Below are 20,527 nucleotides of genomic sequence, written 5' to 3'. Positions count from 1 at the left end.
AGTGTTATGCTTCAGAAGGATGTTTCCATTGTGGCACACAGTGTGGGGATTGAAAGAGCGAAAAACTGGAGTTACCAAGGGCAACAGTTATGTTAGGCCTTGCAGTTCTAAGAACTGAGACCAAAGCAGCATAATAATCAAGCACCTGGTGTCTGAACCTTCTGGGAGAGGTTACTGAAGGGTCAAAAGGATGTGGCTTATCTGGTGCTTAAAAAACCCCTGAGGCTCAAATGTACACAATCAGCTCCTAACACTCCTTAGTGTCAGAAAGGTACATATGAGCCCTTAGGCCTACTTTTGATTTTTTTCTATTTTTTGGTCCTCTCCTCTCAAGTTTCCAGGTTCCAAAATGCCCTAGATGCTTTGCACAGAAGGATATGGATGATTTGTGTTAGCCACAGAAAGGTCCTGACTTACAAGTGTCTGGATATGAAACCGTAAAAAAACAAATAAACGAAGATGATTAGTAGGAGGCATAGAAAGACCACAGGAGACAGAAAAAAAGTAAGTAGGATTTAGTAATTCTCAGATGAAGGGATTGAGAGCCTGAGAGAGAAGAAAGATTTTCTAAACATTTTTCATTCTGGTGTCTAAGAGATTGTGTGCATAAGTGCTCAGTAGCTCAAGTGTCTGACTCCTGCAACCCCATGGACTGTAGCCCACCAGGCTCCTTTGTCTATGGAATTCTCCAGGCAAGAATACTGGAGTGGGTTGCCATTTTCTTCTCCAGGGGATCTTCCTGACCCATGAATGGAACCTGTGTTTCCTGCATTGTCAGATGAATTCTTTACCACTGAACCACCTGGGAAGCCCATCTAAGAGATGAAAAGTTTCACAAATAGGTAGAGGAGCAGTTTGTGAGGCTCCAATGAGAAAGAGAATTCAGTTTTAGATATGCTAAATTTGATATTGACAGACATTAAAGTGGCACCGTTCAAATGAGAGTTAAAAATTCAAGACCAGAACTCAGATTATGATATTATGATATGTGACATAAAAAACTCAAAGTTGTGGAGCCAGAGTCCACACTTGCAGGGATGGATGATATCACCATAGAAGCTAATATGGTAAACCATGAAGGTTGAGGGCAGAAACTGAGAAAATATCCTCTTAAGGGGCAAGAAGGGCCAGCAGCAAAAGGGCCAGAAGGCTGCCTGAACCCTGAGTCTCACCTATGCTAGAGAGAAATTTGAGCGATCAAAGTGTCAACGAAATCAAGGAGTCTGGCATTTAGTAATGACGTCATTATTGACTACTGCTGCTACTGCTAAGTCACTTCAGTCGTGTCCAACTCTGTGCCCACCAGGCTCCACCATCCCTGGGATTCTCCAGGCAAGAACACTGGAGTGGGTTGCCATTTCCTTTTCCAATGCATGAAAGTGAAACGTGAAAGTCAAGTCGCTCAGTTGTGTCCAACTCTTAGTGACTACAGAAGCTGTTTTGGTAGAGTGGGGGTGACGGATCAAGTGATATCTCAAAAGAAATACCGAGATGACTATTGTGACTCGAGGCTAAAAGAAAAGTGGGCTAGATAGCATCTTTCCCTGCACCTTTCCTAAGCAGCAGCATGTTAGGTAAAGAAGAGACAACGCAGAATTGACCTTGTAATTACTAGAAACACGTAGAAAATCTCCAAGTATTTGGTAAGTCTGATTTGCGTGCATGTGTGCTTGGTTGTGTCCAACTCTTTTGTGACCCCATGGACTGTAGCCCACCGGGATTCTCTGTCCATGGGATTTTCCAGGCAAAAATACTGGAGTGGGTTGCCATTTCCTCCTCCAGGGGATCTTCCTGACCTAGGGATCGAACCCAAGTCTCCTGCATCTCCTGCACTGGGAGGTGGATTCTTTACGACTGAAACACTTGGGAAGCCCCAACAGTCTGATTTACTGTGTAATTATTAGAACTTTCTGCTCAGTATCCTTCATTAGCTCTGTTGCTTGGTAAACTAAGTATGACCTAGACGGCCCTCTGTGATCTCCAGCCTGATGTCTTACTCCCCACACACCTCCAACCCCAAGATCACACACACAAAGCTTTGTTCAGTTTTCCAAATGCCTCATGCTGTTTCTTTGTCCTGATGTTTGTAACTTCCATGTCTTCCAATTCCTTCAACTTGTTGAATCTATAACCATCTTCCCAGATTGAACTTAAACCTCTCTATAAAGCTTTTCTGGTTGTTCAGGGTTGACATTAACAGTGGAAAAGACCTTGATGCTGGAAATAATTGAGGGCAGGAGGAGAAGAGGGCAGCAGAGGATGAGATGGTTGGATGGTATCATCAACTCAATGAACCTGAGTCTGAGCAAACTCTAAGAGATGGTGAAGGGCAGGGAATCCTGGCATGCTGCATCCATGGGGTCACAGAGAGACATGAACGACAACAGTGGTACCTTTGGCATTTCTTGCTGTACAATATTCAGTTCTGTTATTTTGCTAAAACAAACAAAAAATATAAATATTTAAAAATTGTAGAAAAAAAAAAAAAGGCCCTAATATCGTTAGCTTGCTGTAACTTCCAATTTCCTTTCTCCATGTTACAGTGGGCTATTTTTTCCTTTCCATAAACTCTTTGAAGCAATTATCCTCTTTCTGCCTAGACTATTAAGAAGCGAGATGTGCCTCCTTAATCTAAATGTCTAAACTCAGGCCAATTAAAGTTTCAGTGCTACACGAATCAGGGAGGGCTTAATCTCAATTTGTATTTGCATTTATGACCGTTGGTTCTCCTGGGGACGAGGGAGACGGAAAGACGGCCCCTGTTACACCTAGTTTCAGGTTGATTACACTCGACACGGGACTATTTTAGCATAAAAGGCTCGATTTGTATTAAACACCTTTCTGGGAAGAGGAGGTAGTGGTGCTGAAGATATAATCCTTCATCAAAATCCCGCCAGTTTGCACTGTTCTTTGGGGAATAGGCTTTCAACAGACAAGGAACAAAAGAGGATTTGGTTTTCCAATTTCCCTGAGGCTTCTTCCAGGAGGAATTTAAGTATAAATTATCAACCAGGAAAGCGTGTGTTGTGTGTGTGTTGCGGGGTTGGTTGGGGGCGTAGGAAGAGGAGGAGGGCCGGAAAGGGAGCTGGAGCACTCGGTAAGGTTCCGAGGACTTTTTCGCGAGGTACCTATTTATGTGATATTTATAGTTAGAGGCGCTGCAACTGCATCAGCGCACTGACCCGCACTTTCCGGCCCCGTTTACAACCACAAGCTGGGATACAATGGGGATGGGAGGAGCGGACTAGAAGCGTCCGGCAGTTGGGAGCTGTCTAAACAGCGGGAAACCAGCCACTGGTGCAGAAGCCAAGCCCATAGAATTTCCCCCTGGCTCCGGCACCGGACTTCGGCACCCCGAAGGAGGGCAGTGATACTAAGGATCAGGAGGGGAGCTAGCTTAAATATGGAGCACCCGGGATTCGACTTCGTAAGATTTTTATTCAGTAGGCGGGTTTCTGAGCTAGGGCTTAGAAACCGGCCTTTTCAGCCAGCTCTGTGGGGACTCTAGGACTGTGACCCGGGAACCTCACGCCGAGACTCTCTAGGGCGCGGGACCCGGCGTCCTCACGCGCGGAAAAGACGCGCCAGGAGCGGGGCCGCGCGCAATGCCCAGCGCGCCGCTCCCCAGCAACAGCGCATGCGCCGGTTGCCTTCCAGCGAGGCCGCGCAGCTCCGCGGGCCGGGATCTTCCAATCCGAGCCCGGCGTTCTCCCAGTGCGTATCCTGGAGCTGCGGGCTGCTGGAGGAGGGAGGAAAGGGGCAGGCCGGGGCGGGGCTAGGGGCCCCCCGAAAGTCTGTGAAGGTCTGCTAGAGAGGTCTAGTCTCCGGAAGTGGCCGTTGTAAACACAGTCTCTCGGGGGCTGGTCTCCCTTCGTTCCCCGCTGTGCTATTCGTTTCCCTTCCCTGGGTCCTAGAGTCCGTCGGGTTCCAACAGTTTTTGCTCTGACCCAGTGTTCGGCCCGGGCCTCTTTCTGCCTTTGAGATTTGAAGCTGCCCCAGGGGCCGTGGGTGTGCAGTTTGGATCGCGGGAGCCCCCTTGAGGTAACCATCAGATGTGGGAGTTTGGAGGAGAAAGACTGGGCTGGGAGGTGTTGAGAGGGACGGTTATGGGGGGGGGCGGCGCTGCAGTTAAGGTTATGAGGGACCCTGATTTAGTTTGAGGCTGTTCTGTCAATGGGGACTCGCCTCCAGTTCGCTGGGCTGGGCCTTTCCGCCCACCTGGAGGAAGATGCTTCTGGATCATCCTAGCCAAAGACCGCTGCCTCAGTACACAGAGGACTGGCTAGGGTCCAGAGGGCAGGACTCGGAGGGCCTGGACTGGAAGCTTCTTAAGTTTACAACTCCGGATTGCTGGGCTCTTTTCCTCTCAAGAATCAGTAAGTCCTTCGAGGACAAGAACCAGATCCGTTGCATCCCTTTTAATAAAAATGCCAGCTACACACTAGATACTCTATAAATGTTTGATAAATGAAAGAATGAGTTGTGCTAGGCTGTCTTCTGTAGCTTCTACTTAATGACTCTTAAGAGAAAAGAGAGCTCAGTTGCTCCGTGCTGCAGAAGTGGAGTCTCCTTTTGACTGTTCTTTATTCCATGTGATATTTATCCTAGGCAATTCCACCCCCCGACCCCCTCCCGTTTTAAGCAGATCGCCAGTGATAACCACTTAAATTTACTTGAGAACCAATTTCAGTTGGTGTCCAAATCTTTTTGAACACATTACACATTGATGTTTTATTTAGTTGTTTTCATAATCTTGATGGAGAGAACCTACCGTTTTTTGTCACTTGTTTTATTGAACAGTTAGTGTCTAGTAACAAAATAAGCAGAGAGCAGGACAGGAACTTGGTTTCCCATGAAATGAAGAGGAAACAAAGGCAGTGTACAACCTCCTACAAGGAAAGATGAAAGCAGTAATTTTAGTTTGGAGCTTTCTGTATCAGTTCTAGTGGAGACTTTTATTAGCTCTGTGACCTCAGGCAAATCACCTAAGCTCCCAGATAAGAAGGATAGATTGTATCTCTGAAGTCTCATTTAATCCTAAAATACTTTGATTGCCTCAACCCATTTGTCTTGGTTTTGTTTTGATGAAAGAACCGAACATCTTTTTTAAAGGTGAAATATATGTTTGCTAATAGACACCCACACTACAAATGTGGTTAGTATTGAAGATGGCACTGTGTTGTGAAAGATAATGGATTTAGGAGTCAGCCACAATATGAACTTGAATTCTAACCCTCCCACTGGATATCTTTAAACACAAGTTCCTCAACCTTTCCAAGCCTCAGTGTTCTCATCTGTGAAACGTGCATAATAATCTGTAGGGTATTGGGAAGATTCACTGAGCTCCGATATGCTTCATGTAGTGTCTGGCATGCAGGAAGTGTTCAATAATAGTTTTCATCTTTTCATTTTCCCTGCCCTTCCCGTTTCCCCTGATATGTGCAGACACACTGAGAGAGATCAGTGCATTCTGGATGACCTACAAAAGGACTCAGATGTGAGATAGGAAGACTTACCAGCAGTAGCTCTGAAATCTAAAGCAGAATTGTCTTTTTGGCTGGTACTTATTCTCAGTACGTCCAGACCATTGATCCCTTGTCCTCAATTGTTCCATTAACTATTTCTAAAAAACTTCTTGATGAATGATGTACATAACATCCCCTAATGTGTTTTGGGGCTTCTCTTATGGCTCAGCTGGTAAAGAATCCGCCTGCAATGCGGGAGACCTGGGTTCAATTCCTGGGTTGGGAAGATCCCCTGGAGAAGGGAAAGGCTACCCACTCCAGTATTCTGGCTTAGAGAATTCGGTGGACTGTATAGTCCTGTTTCGCAAAGAGTAGGACATAGCAACTTTCACTTTCTTTCTTCTGTTTTAGTGGGAATGGTGAGAATAGACCAACTTCACTACCGAGAGAACATAAAGATATTAACACATTAACATAAGAAACTGATTTAAACTTTGCCTTTATCCATCACTGCCCAATGGGTGCCCTGCTTTTGGCCCAACTCTGTGAACATCCCTTCTGGATTGAGAAATTCGCTGGATGTCTGGGTCATCTTTTATTAAGACCCTGACTTGTAGTTTGGATGTGTGGAAGAATGATCTGTGTTTAAGAACTCGGCAGTACGGAGCAGAAGTGTTCCCTGACATGCGAGGGACGCCACGGGGTGAGCCGTGTATTGAAGGTTAATGGCAAAGGTACATAGCAAAGCTCTGGAGATAGCCAATTTGGATTTGAATCCTTACTCTGTCACTTACTAGAGATGTGACTTTGGACGAGTGACTATCTTTAAGCCCCAGTTTCCTAGGGTATAAAATGGGGATATTAACAGTATCTTCCTCTTGGGGTTGGTGTAGAGTGAAATGAGATTATCTAAGTGTGATACCTGGAGAAGGGATGTTTGTGTGTGCACAGTAGGAATGATGATGGAAGGATGTGGTTTGGGGTATCTATTTGTTCATAGATAATGGAATTATACAATATGTGTCCTTTTGTGTCTGGCTTCTTTCACTTATCATAATGTTTTCAACGCTCATCCATGTTGTGGCATATATTGGTACTTCATTCCTTTTTATGGTTGAATAATATTTCATGTTTGTTTATATATTGGTGAATTGATGGATATTTGGGTTTTTACTTCTTGGCTGTTTATGAACAATGCTGCTATGAACATTTGTGTACAACTTTTTACTAAAGTCCAGTAGTTATCTTAGAATATGTCTTGGTGTTGATTGTGCTGGGTTCATGTCCTCAGATATGCAGCTTATTTTTGGGAACTCTGGATTAGAATCTTTTAATATTTAAGAAAACTTTTCTTGAATTACAGTTTTTAGTGTTTGTTCTGTTTCCCTTGCTTTATCACTTATTCAGGGACTTCTGTTACTTCCATGTTGGTTATTCTTTGTCCGTTTTTGGTATATTTTCACATTCCCTTGAATCATTTTGGTCTTTCTCTTAAATTTTTGTTTAAAAAATTTACTTATATTTCATTTTGTATGTCCTTTAAGAGTTTTTTTTTTATCATGTCTATTTAGTCTTGTTCCCTCTACTTTAGTCTTCACTGCAGAATTTTTTAAAGTTTCTAATCTTCGTCTGATCTTGTGTCTGAGTTTTCTATTGCTGATTCCTATTCTTTCATGCCTTATACCATTTTGTTAGTGTCTTGTAGCTCATCTTTTTCAATACTTTTGTTTATTTTGTTTATTTTTGTTTATTTGACTGTGCCAAGTCTCAGTTTGGGCGCATGAGATCTTTGATCTTTGTTGCAGCAGCATGTGGAATCTTAGTTGCGGCATGTGACACCTTAGTTGTGTTTTGTGGGATCTAGTTCCTGATCAGGGATCCAACCCAGGCCCCCTGCATTGGGAACACGGGGTCTTAGCTACTGGAGCACCAGGGAAGTCCCTCTTATTGCTCGTTTTGAAATAGTAAGTTATGATTTTAATCTGATTTGTGGACTTGTCTTTCTGTCATTCTTTCATTTTCAGGAGTCCGTTCCGTTCCTTACTCTCTTTCTCCTCATATTTGTATGAAACTTGAATACTCTGCTTTTCTGTTGCTGATTTTTATGAAAGGTTAGTCTTCCTGAATTTTGAGCATGGTAAAGGAAAGCTTTTCAGAATTCACAAAACCCTGTCTTTTTTTTGTTGTGAGTGCTTGGTATTGAGATTTCTTGGCCCTGTTTCCTCCTACAGTTTGGTCTGAGCTATCTCTTTACTTTGTCTTTATTTCCCCTGATTCCATTGTCTACTGATTCTCATTAGTGTGGGCCGCTGTTCAGGAAGGGCACCTTGGCAGGTCAGTAATGAAAGTCTGTGAGGCTGAATAGTACCTTCAAGACTCTCTTACCACATGTCTGTTTCATGTGTCAGTTTCAGCCCTTGCTCTCAGATTTTCCTGCCATGCTTTCCATTAACTATCTGTTGATCCTTTGGGGGTTCTTTCAGGGGGGTCTTGTTGTTTGCCTCTGCTTTCTTCTGTATGGACACTTCCACCTCCATGTGGGTTTTGTGGTTGTGGCTGGTTTACCCTTATTCATTTGTATTTTGTTCTTTTTGTTGTAAACATTGTCCATGATTTTCTAGTTTTTCTATCTTGTTACCTTAGATAGGATTTTTACAAACTCTGCTATGTAAATTCATTAGGAAATTAACCTATGGAAAAACAGACATACACACATAGGCGGGGTTGATGTCAGAATCCATCTTGTACTTTACATATTAACTCTTTCTCTTTTCTTTTTAACTCTGCAAATGTGTTTTCAAGCTTGTTATCTGTATTCATTTTCTATTGTGTAACAAGTTACCACAAACTTAGGGGCTTAAAACAGCCCTGATTTATTATTTCTCAGTTTCTCTAGGTTGGGAATCTGGGCACTGCATAGGTGGACCCTCTGTTCAGAGTTTCACTAAGTTGCAATCAAGGTGCTGCTGGCAGTGTTCTTATGTGGAACCTCGACTTGAAAGAATTTGCTATCTTGTTCATTCAAGTTGATGGCAGAATGTCTTTTTTTTTTTTGGCTATGACATGTGGCTTGCAGAATCAGCTTGCAGAATCTTGGTTCCCTGACCAGGTGTCAAACCTGTGCTCCCTACAGTGAGAGCGCAGGGTCCTGACCACTGGATCTCCAGGGAATTGCCCGGAATGTGTTTCCTGTATGATCGAGGGATCTGGCTTTTTACTGCCTTTGGGGAGGGTGCCTGCAGTTCCCTGACAACTGGCCCTCTACATTGGCAGTTCACAGTGTGACAGTGTGCTGGGGGTTATCTGTCATTTCATCAGCTAGGACAGAGTTGTATAACATAAAGTAATCATGGGAGCGCAGCCTGTCACCTTCGCCATGTTCCCTTGGTTAGAAGCAAGTCTCAGGTTCTGCCCAGTAAAGGGGAGGGTATTATACTAGAGAGAAACACCATGGGACAGAGATCAAGGGAAACCATCTGCCTGTTATGCTGTCTGTATCAGTGATCTGGAAATCAATGAAACTTGCGTCTGAGCTAGGGAAGACCCTTTCTCTCTAGACGACCATTCAGGTTTGAAGATATTAGATACCAAAATAATGCATTGAAAAATGGTGTTTCTCATCAGTTTAGCTTTATTGAAACAATTATATTAAAGTTTGGTTAACTACCTTTTCCCACATTTCTCTGCCCAAGATCAAAACAAAGTCAAAAACACAGACATTATTGAGGCTCTAAGTATGTAAATTCTTTTCCTGTGAGGCAAATAGAGATTCTGTTTGTGTCATATAAGTTTGTACATGTGGTGTGTGTATGTATTTAATTTTTTTCACAAAAACAGAAAACATTATATATATGTACTTTTGAGCCTTGGAGATTACTCTTTAGTATAAAAGAGTCCCTTCCTTCTAAGTTCTAACTCTTTTACTTCATTCTGAAGGCAGATTCTTTGGAGTCTGAACTTTGAGGGCACGATGGTAAGATGAAAAGATTTTGAGATTCAGTATCAGAGGAGCTTGATTCTTCGGTGTCCTCTACTGAGTAGCTGACTGGCTATAGGCAAGTCATTTAAGCCTCTCTGAATCAGATGCATTTCTGTAATTGAAATGAGGATAATAAACCTCAGGTAAGATAATTATAGTTTACCTGTATCAACAGTGACCTTGAGAATGAGCTTGGGCTTAGAGTTAGATAGTAATGAGTTGGAATTTTGGTCCTGTAACTATGTGACTTTTGACAGATTACTTCTAATATCTGTCTTAGAATTGTCTTTTAAAAAATGGGATAATCTTTATGTTGTGGTGTTGTAAGGATCAGAGTTCCATAGCTCTGTGTATAAAGTACCAGGGACAGTGCTTACTGCACTAGGTGTTCAATAAATTAATGATCATGGTGTTTGTTTGTCTACCACTGTTCCCAAATGTAGTATTTAGGAGGAATAAAATAAAATGGGATTTTCCCCCTCATCTTAGTAAACATTCCATCTTCTTTGTCTTGGGTCAAGCTATTCTGCATCAGCTGTGTGGATCAGTGTTTTGAAGATCCCCTAGTGTTTGGTTCTAGGAGGATCCACATCCCAATTGGCTTGTTTGAGTCCTTCTTTCAGTGATCTCTCTCAGGGTTGTTTATTATGAGCAGGGACAGATCAGGTTAAATTTTGGTCGGGGGAGGTCTTCTAGCTATCCTTGCTACTGCTGCTAAGTCGCTTCAGTCGTGTCCGACTCTGTGCGACCCCGTAGATGGCAGCCGACCAGGCTCTGCCATCCCTGGGATTCTCCAGGCAAGAATGCTGGAGTGGGTTGCCATTTCCTTCTCCAGTGCATGAAAGGGAAAAGTGAAATTGAAGTCACTCAGTCGTGTCCGACTCTTCGTGACCCCATGAACTGCAGCCCACCAGGCTCCTCCGTCCATGGGATTTTCCAGGCAAGAGTACTAGAGTGGGTTGCCATTGCCTTCTAAGGCTTACATAAAACATCACATATAACAAAGCATTTTAAGCTGATAACTTAATTGAACATCAATGAAACTTGACTTCTAAATACATCTCTACTCTTTAACTTCTCATTCCCATTTTATGTTATTGATGTTATAGATTACAAGCTGCCTGGAGAATCCCAGGGACGGCGGAGCCTGGTGGGCTGCCGTCTGTGGGGTCACACAGAGTCGGACACGACTGAAGCGACTTAGCAGCAGTAGCAAGGATAGCTAGAAGACCTCCCCCAACCAAAATCTAACCTGATCTGTCCCTGCTCATAATAAACAACCCTGAGAGAGATCACTGAAAGAAGGGCTCAAGCCAACTGAGATGTGGATCCAAACACAGTGCTAAGAACAGGACTAATGGTTCCTAGAACCAAACACTAGGGGATCTTCAAAACACTGATCCACACGGCTGATGCAGAATAGCTTGACCCAAGACAAAGAAGATGGAATGTTTACTAAGATGAAGGGGAAAATCCCATTTTATTTTATTCCTCCTAAATACTACATTTGGGAACAGTGGTAGACAAACAAACACCATGATCATTAATTTATTGAACACCTAGTGCAGTAAGCACTGTCCCTGGTACTTTATACACAGAGCCATAGAACTCTGATCCTTACAACACCACAATATAAAGATTATCCCATTTTTTAAAAGACAGTTCTAAGACAGATATTAGAAGTAATCTGTCAAAAGTCACATAGTTACAGGACCAAAATTCCAACTCATTACTATCTAACTATATAACTAAGCCCAAGCTCATTCTACAAGGTCACTGTTGATACAGGTAAACTATAATTATCTTACCTGAGGTTTATTATCCTCATTTCAATTATAGAAATGCATTGGACACCTACAATTTTACTAAGTAATTCTTCTATTTTTCCTTCATGATGGTGTGTATGCCTTGGCGGATCATTTATCATTCAAGTAATTATCATTCTATGCCCTGGCCTCTTGTATTAATTTTTTAGCCATATAATTTTTAAGTATGTTTATTATAAAGCAAAGCAGAGAGAAATGAAACTATGTGAAAACTAAGGCCAGATTTTTGGCTTATCAGGTACTCCGAATGCTAACACACTGGGTTATTGGTACAAAATATCTTTTAAGTGTCCATCAATAGATGAATGGATAAAGAAAACATTATATATATAAATATATACGCATACATAAAAGAAAAATCACTCACCGTCTCAGGACTCACATAAGTAACTACTATTATATGGTTTACTTCAACAGACTTCAGTCCATGTAACCTGTAAACCACAGACATCTTGGACAGTTTAAATCATCAGTAACGAAGTTTATCATTAAGCAACAGTGGGGTATTTTGAAAGAGTTGGAAGACTTGTCATGAATTCGAACACTTCGAGTAATACCCCTGGTGATATCCAGAGGTAAGCCTGCAGTATCTTCTACTAGTTGAGGGATGCTTTTGGTTTGCAGGGACCATGGAGATGTAAGTGGTTGGAGTGGCTGATTCTAAGAATTCTCATAAGATGGTAAGGGAAATGGAAATTTCATGGGACCGAAGGAGCAGGGGTGATGCCTGGTAAAAATCAGACCTGGGTCTGAAGACTTTCTGTGGCTCTTTGTGCTCGTTTGTTAACTCAGTGCACAGAAGTCAATGTCTGTACTTTCTCTGCTCCCTAGAGACTTGCTTATTCTTTTCCACTTCTCTAAATCTTTTCTTCTGCTTATTCATTATTACTTAGCTTGCCATAATATGTGTTGCTCTGTTTTTCTCTTACTTCCTCATCGTCCTGACTGATTGATCCCTCTAGTTAAGCATTTTGTTAGTTTTAGCTCCTGTTGCTAACTGCTCCTTTACTTGGAGTTTACATTCTAAGAATTGCTGTTGCTCGCCTTTTTTTGTACCATTCATATCTGCCTTTGAGTGAGGTGTCTGCTTTTGGTTTATTCATTTCTCATGTGTATAATATAAAAACTCTTAAGTCTGTAATATAAAATGGAGCCATTCTGGAGAGTGCAACTCAAAACCTGGTTTACAAAGAAATAAGTACAGAAATTGAAAATAAGTGTTTAGAAACTTTTATAAGCACATTACAGAGTAATTTTCTGTTTGTTGAATCTGATAATAAATGCCTTAAGGTTGAATTTTATCTGTTTTTAAATTTTCTTTTTTAGTTTTCTCTTTTAAATATATTTTACAGAAGCAACGGGAGTAGGGCAGGGATAGTAATTGCTCACATTTAGAGAAGTCATTTTGTGCGCGTTTTCAGCAGGAATGTGTGGGTGGGACAAGTATGGTGGCTAACATGTACTTTGCTTTATAAATAGGATTTGCTATATAAACTTTTTCCACCTGTCTCCAGGAGCTACCTTAAATTCTTTATGGAACAAGATAGAGAATAAATGAGTAAAATATTAACATTTTTCTTTGTTCAAATTTTATGTCAAGAATTCTTTCTTTTACCAAATGTTTCAAGGGTTAAGAGTGAAGTGTCATCAGTTAGTTCTCCACCACTTTAGTGAAGATGGTTCAGATACTGCTAAACAGGGTATCTTTGAGGTTCCTTCTTGCTCTAATAGCTGATTTTATATATGCACATAGATAGGTATATTTTAATACGTATTTTAATGCTGATAATGCATGTGTTTTTAGAATTATTTAAAAAAATAAGTGAATGAAACAATGAAACTGCTTATAATCTTACCACTTAAGAGTTAACACTGATAGTATTTTGGTTTATATCTGCACAGAAGTTTTCTTTTGAACATACACATATATTTATAAATACATATTTTAAAAATTAGAATAATATTTGCAATATTTAATATCTTGCTTTTTTGATATTTGGGGGGACCAGCTTGCCAAATTAATATACATGTGTCATAATTTTTAATAAGTATATCACTCTTCAGAATTCTAGAATTTGGACCAATGAAGTTATTTAAACTCTGCTGTTTACCGCTGATCTACTTCCTGTTTCTGTAGATTTGCATTTTTTGAATAATTCATGTAAATGGGATCACACAATATGAGATCGTTTGTGTCTGTCTTCTTTCATTAGGCATGTTCTCTGGGTTTATCATGCCATAACATGTGTCAGCACTTTGTTTCTTCTTATTGCTGAATATTCCATTTTATGGACGTGTACGTTTTGTTTAACCATCCATCAGTTGATAGACATTTGGATTGTTTCCACATTTTGCCTGTTATAAATAATGCTGTTGTGAGCACTTGTGTACAAGTCTTTGCATGGAAATACTATTTCATTTCTCTTGGGTAGATTCTTAGGAACACTATTACTTCCATCATATAGTAAATTTATGTTAACATTTTTAAGAAACTGCCAAATTGCATTCTGAAGTGACTGAACCATACTGCATTTCTACCAGCAATGTATAAGGGTTTTAGTTTCTCCACATCCTCACCAGCACTTGTTATTTTCTGATTTTTTGATTATAGCCAATCTAGTGAAAGTGGTATGTCATGGTGATTTTATTTTTATTTTCCTAAAGAGCAATGATGTTGAACATCTTTGCAAGTGCATTTTTTGGCCATTTGTGTATCTTCATTGGTAAAAAGCCTATTGAGATTGTTTGCCCAATTTAAAATTTTTATTTGTCTTTTTGTTACCGAGCTTTAATAGTTCTTTACATATTCTGGATACAAGTCTTTTATCAGGTATATACTTTGCTAATAGTTGTTTTTCCCATTTGTTGGCTTGAATTCATTTTCTTAATAATGTCTTTTGAAGTGTAAGAGTTACTAATTTTTACAAAGTTCAATTCTTTTTCTTTATGGATTGTGCTTTTCGCTTCATATCTTATAAATCTTTGCCCAAGTTAAGGTCATGATGATTTTTCACCTATGTTTTCTAGAATTTTTATAATTTTAGTTCTTACACTTAAGTCTGGGCTTCATTTTAAGTTACTTAAAAAAATATAAATATATATTTATTTATCTGGCTGCGTCAGGTCTTAGTTGCGGCGTGTGGGATCTTCACTGAGTTGCGTGGAATCTTTTCCCTGCGGTGCATGGACTCTCTGGTTGTGGTCTGCAGGCTCAGTAGTTGTGCTCAGTTGCTCAGTGGCAGATGGTATCTTTAGTTCCCTGACAAGGGATGGAACCTTTATCCCCTGCATTGCCAGGTGGATTCTTAACCGCTGGACTACCAGGGAAGTCCTTGAAGTTACTTTTTAATGTATGGTGTGAGGTAAGGGTCTAAATTAATCATTTTGCCTGTGGATATTGGTTGTTTCAGTACCATTTGTCTCTTCCATCAGGAAGCTTTTATAAGCCTCTTATCCTTCTCCATCAGAGGGTAGATAGACTGAAAACCACAATCACAGAAAACTAACTAACCTAATCATGGACCACAGCCTTGTCTAACTCAATGAAACTATGAGCCATGCTGTGTAGGGTCACCCAAGATGGGTCATGGTGGAGAGTTCTGACAAAATGTGGCCCCCTGGAGAAGGGATGGCAAACCCTTCTTTTCTTTTCCCCAAAAAAAGAAATGCAAAAAAGCAAAATGGTTGTCTGAGGAGGCCTTACAAATAGCTGTGAAAAGAGAAGCAAAAGCAAAGGAGAAAAGGGAAGATATACCCATTTGAATACAGAGTTCCAAAGAATAGCAAGGAGAGATAAGAAAGCCTTCTTCAGTGATCAGTGCAAAGAAATAGAGTAAAACAATAGAATGGGGAAGACTAGAGATTTCTTCAAGAAAATGAGAGATACCACGGGAACATTTCATGCAAAGATGGGCTCAATAAAGGACAGAAATGATATGGACCTAACAGAAGCAGAAGATATTAAGAAGAGGTGGCAAGAATACACAGAAGAACTATACAAAAAAGATCTTCACGACCCAGATAATCATGATGGTGTGATCACTCACCTAGAGCCAGACATCCTGGAATGCTAAGTCAAGTGGGCCAAAGGAAGCATCACTACAAACAAAGCTGTAGAGTGGGTGGAATTCCAGTTGCGCTATTTGAAATCCTAAAAGCTGATGCTGTGAAAGTGCTGCACTCAATATGCCAGCAAATTTCGAAAACTCAGCAGTGGCCGCAGGACTGGAAAAGGTCAGTTTTCATTCCAATCCCAAAGAAAGGCAATGCCAAAGAATGCTCAAACTACTGCACAGTTGTACTCATCACACGCTAGCGAAGTAATGCTCAAAATTCTCCAAGCCAGGCTTCAACAGTACATGAACTATGAACTTCCGATGTTCAAGCTGGTTTTAGAAAAGGAAGAGCAACCAGAGATCAAATTGCCAACATCTGCTGGATCATGGAAAAAGCAAGAGAGTTCCAGAAAAGCATCTATTTATGCTTTATTGACTATGCCAAAGCCTTTGACTATGTGGATCACAATAAACTGTGGAAAATTCTGAAAGAGATGGGAATACCAGACCACTTGACCTGCCTCTTGAGAAATACGTATGCTGGTCAGGAAGTAACAGTTAGAACTGGACATGTAACAGTAGACTGGTTCCAAATAGGAAAAGGAGTACATAAAGGCTGTATATTTTCACCCTGCTTATTTAACTTATATGCAGAGGACATCATAAGAAACGCTGGACTGGAAGAAGCACAAGCTGGAATCAAGATTTCCAGGAGAAGTATCAATAACCTCAGATATGCAGATGACACCACCCTTATGGCAGAAAGTGAAGAGGAACTAAAAAGCCTCTCGATGAAAGTGAAAGAGGAGTGAAAAAGTTGGCTTAAAGCTCAACATTCAGAAAACAAAGATCATGGCATCCGGTCCCATCACTTCATGGGAAATATATGGGGAAACAGTGGAAACAGTGAGAGACTATTTTTTTGGGCTCCAAAATCACTGCAGATGGTGACTGCAGCCATGAAATTAAAAGACACTTACTCCTTGGAAGAAAAGTTATGATCAACCTAGACAGCATATTAAAAAGCTGAGATACTACTTTGCCAACAAAGGTCCATCTAGTCAAGGCTATGGTTTTTCCAGTAGTCATGTATGGATGTGAGAGTTGGACTGTAAAGAAAGCTGAGTGCTAAAGAATTGATGCCTTTGAATTGTGGTGTTGGAGAAGAGTTTTGAGAGTCCCTTGGACAGCAAGTAGATCCAATCAGTTTATCCTAAAGAAAATTAGTCCTGAATATTCATTGGAAGAACTGATGCTGAAGCTGAAACTTCAATACTTTGGCCACCTGATGTGAAGAGCTAACTCATTTGAAAAGACCCTGATGCTGGGAAAGATTGAAGGCGGGAGGAGAAGGGGACGACAGAGAATAAGGTGGTTGGATGGCATCGCCTACTCATTGGACATGAGTTTGAGTAAATTCCGGGAGTTGGCGATGGACAGGGAGGCCTGGCATGCTGCAGTCCATGGGGTCGCAAAGAGTTGGACACGACTGAGCGACTGAACTGAACTGAACTGAACTGAAGTACCATCTGTTGATAAAATCCTCTTTTCCCCATTGAATTGCCTTGGCTGCTTTGTTGATAATTTATTGACTACATGTAAATATATGAGTTTATTTTATAGTCTCAATTCTGGTACACTGATCTACCTGTCTGTTCTTCAATCAATTCTACACTTTTGATTACTGTAGTTTTATGGTTTTTCGATTTAGAAGGTGCAAGTTCTCCCATTTGTTTTTCCTAAAGATTATTTTCATTTTCTGAGTTCTTTGCTTTTCCATATAAATTTTTGGGTCCACTTGTCAATTTCTTTCTTTCTTTTTTTTGAGTGTAAAGAAGATTCCATGTTCATTTGGTTTTGGTTTAGTAAGTCTGAAAACCTAATGCTTACAGAATAATCACAATAGTTAAAATAGTTATCATATTTAAGAAAGCAATTGTAAGTGGCTCCCACAGAGATCATCTCATCGGCTTGTGTACACATTGCGCTTCACACCATCAGGTTTACTCTATATGGGCCTTGTTCTGAAAGCTGTGGTGCTATATTTTTAAAGACAAATTATCCATGGATTAGAATGATAACACAGTTTTTAAAATGTACAGATAAAAGGTTTCATAAAAAATATGGAGTTTTTGCACAGGAAACCAGTTTTATATATTTTTATTTTTTGAATAAATTTTTACTAGAGTGTAGTTGTGGGGCTTCCCACATGGCACTAGTGGTAAAGAACATGCCTGCCAGTGCAGGAGACATAAAAGAGACACAGGTTCAATCCCTGGGTCAGGAAGATCCTCTGGAAAAGGAAATGGCTGCCCACTCCAGTATTCTTGTCTGGAGAATCCCATGGACAGAGGAGCCTGGTGGGCTACGGTCCATAGCATTGAAGAGTCGGACACGACTAAAGCGACTTGACATGCACTCAGAGTATAGTTGCTCGCAGCTTGTCAGTTTCTACAGAAAAATAGAAGCTGCTGGGATTTTGGTAGGGAATATGTTGAATCCATATTCAGTTTGGAGAAAGTGACCACCTTAAAGTACTCGTCTTCAAATATATGTATGTAATGTGGACAGACTTCATTTATTTAGGTTTTCAATTTATTTCAGCAATAATTTGTACTTTTCACTGTAGAAGTCTTACACATCTTTTGTTAAATTTAATCCCAAGTCTATTTTTTGATGCTAGTATAAGTGGAATTATGTTTTAAATTTCTTTTTTAGATTATTTATTGCTAGTATTTAGAAATGTGATTGGTTTTTGTCTATTAATATTATATTCTGTGACCTTGCTGAAATTGTTTTTTGTTCTAGTCTTTTTGCTTCTTAATGAGTTTCTTAGGATAATCTTGAAGGATCATGTCCTTTTTAATTACATTCAGTTTTACCTCTTCCCTTCCAGTATTTGTGCCTTTTTTTTTCTTTTTCTTTCCTGGTTGCACTGTCTATAAGCTCCAACACAGTCTTGAGTAAAAATAGTAGACATCTCAGTTTTGTTCCCAGACTTAGGAGAAACTTTCGGTGTTTAAACTTTCACCACTAAGTTTGATGCTACTTTTTGGCAGTTTTTCATTCAGGCCCTTTCACAGATTGATAAAATTCCCTGGTATTCCCAATTTGTTGAGAGTTTTTTTTTTTTTTTTATCATAAATGGGTGCTGGATTTTGTTCATCTATTGAGATACGTACTTTTTGTCCTTTGTTTTAGTAGAATGGTATTTTACATCAATTGAGTTTCAGACATTGTATGAATTTTCTACTTTTGGGATAAATGCCAGCTAGTCATGTTGTAATTTAATTCTTTTACCATGTTGCTGGATTTGGTTTGCTAATGTTTTGTTGAGGATTTTTTTGTATTTCTCTTCATGAAAGATATTGGTCTATTACCCTTTCTCTCTAGTGATGTCTGTTTCAAACTCAGAATGATTTTGAGAAACGTTTTGCCCACTTCTAATGTGAGGATTGGTATTACTTCTTCTTTAAAGTTTGGTAGGATTTACTTATGAAGTAATCTAGACTTGGCTTATGGTTAGATTTGAAATATATTAATTTAATGCTATAAGTCTGTTCTGATTTACATTTCCTTTTGAGTTTTAGTAGTTACTATCTTTTTAGGAATTCGTCCATTTGATTTAAATTGTCTAATTTGTTAGCATAAAGTTGTTCATGTTACTCATTATAATCCTTCTAGGTTGGTAGTGCCATTCGCTCTTTCATCCTTTGTTTTTATACTTTGAGTTTCTTCTCTTTTTTTCTCTGTCTAGCTAACTAAAAGTTTATTAAGTTTATTGACCTTTTTAAAGAACCAAATTTTGGTTTCATTGATTCTTTCTTATTTTGGTCTTATATTAAACAACTAAATTCCATTTTCGTTTTTCTTGTTCAATCGCTAACTCGTGTCCAGCTCTTTGTAACCCCATGGACTGCAGCATGCCAGGCTCCCCTGTCCTCCATTCTCTCCCAGAGTTTGGTCAAATTCATGTCTATTGAGTCGGTGATGCTATCTGTTATTTTCTGTTTTTGTGTTCTTAAAGAAATCACTCCTGGAGGTGTTGGCCAGTTCAGTTGGGACATTATCCCACAGTTCTCACTGGGTATCTCCTTCCATCCTTCTGTCTTCTTGCTCAGTTGCTAAGTCATGTCCAACTCTTTGTTACCCCATTAACTGCAGCATGCCAGGCTTCCCTGTCCTTCACAGTCTCCCAGAGTTTGCTCAGATTCATGTCCATTGAGTCAGTGATGCTATCCAACCATCTTATCCTCTGCTGCTCCCTTTATCTTTAGCCCTCAGTCTTTCCCAGCATTAGGGTCTTTTCCAGTGAGTTAGCTCTTTGCATTGGGTGGCTAAAGTATCGGAGCTTCAGCTTTAGCATCAATCCTTCCAGTGAATATTCAGGGTTGATTTCCTTTAGGATTGACTGGTTTGATGTCCTTGCTGTCCAAGGGACTCTCAAGAGTCCTGTCTTAGACATCCCTTTGCTGTTTTCTTGTCTTGAATACCCTACTGCTGGAATCCCATGTCTTTTTTTCAGTGTGGGTTTTATTTTGGTGAGGCAAGTCTCCAGTATCCTCTTGAGAAAATTCATTGTAGGCAAATGGTTTGATGTCTTACAGAACTGAAATAGTCTTTCTCATACTCTTGGCTTTGAATGGTACTTGTTGAGCATAAAATTCTTAAGTGGAAATTATTGTTGCTTGGAATTTTTTCAGGCATCTTGGATATTTTTCTTTTATTTAGTTAGTTTCTCATTTCTTACCTTGTATTTTTGATTTCCAAGAGCTCTCTTTTTTTGTTCTATGAATATTTCATTTAAAATTGCATCTAGTTTTTGTTGTATGGATTTTTTATCTCTTCCTATTTTTCTGAGCATTTTAATGTTAGGGGTTTTCCCTTTCTCTCTGTTTAAAGTTATTTTTCCCTGGAATAATGTTTGACTTCTTCCCTGTCCCTTGTGGTCTCTGTCTTTCTTGTTAAATGCTGCTTAATTTCTGGTGATCCTTGGCTGTCTGTTCATATTTAGAAGCGAAGGTCTAAAAGGATGATAGGAAGCTCTGTGTGCGAGGTATTCTCTGTCAGCTGATCTGGTTAAGCTGTTTGGCTGGAAAACCTCTAGCATTATCCTCTTTGGGTCTTTTTTGCCTGCTGGTTAGATTCTCCAGGGAAGATTCTTCCAGTAACTGTTTTGGTTGCCAGCATTCTGGTAGACAA

General features: G+C 40.0%; 1 protein-coding gene across 2 annotated transcripts in view; it reads left to right on the top strand.

The window, feature by feature from the left end:
* The first annotated feature begins 11,801 nt into the window (after positions 1–11,801).
* The window catches only part of CCDC171 (coiled-coil domain containing 171), a 322,618-nt gene continuing 313,892 nt past the window's right edge, over positions 11,802–20,527 (top strand). For both annotated transcript variants that reach the window (XM_068974547.1, XM_068974546.1), the window contains exon 1: positions 11,802–11,845. In XM_068974547.1, the coding sequence (XP_068830648.1) occupies positions 11,802–11,845 (44 nt within the window). The remainder of the gene's footprint in view (positions 11,846–20,527) is intronic.

This window comes from Capricornis sumatraensis, chromosome 6 (genome assembly GCF_032405125.1).
Source record: "Capricornis sumatraensis isolate serow.1 chromosome 6, serow.2, whole genome shotgun sequence".
Classification (NCBI taxonomy): domain Eukaryota; kingdom Metazoa; phylum Chordata; class Mammalia; order Artiodactyla; family Bovidae; genus Capricornis; species Capricornis sumatraensis.
The sequence above is the reverse complement of the archived record's forward strand: the minus strand, read 5'-3'. Positions and strand labels throughout refer to the sequence as shown.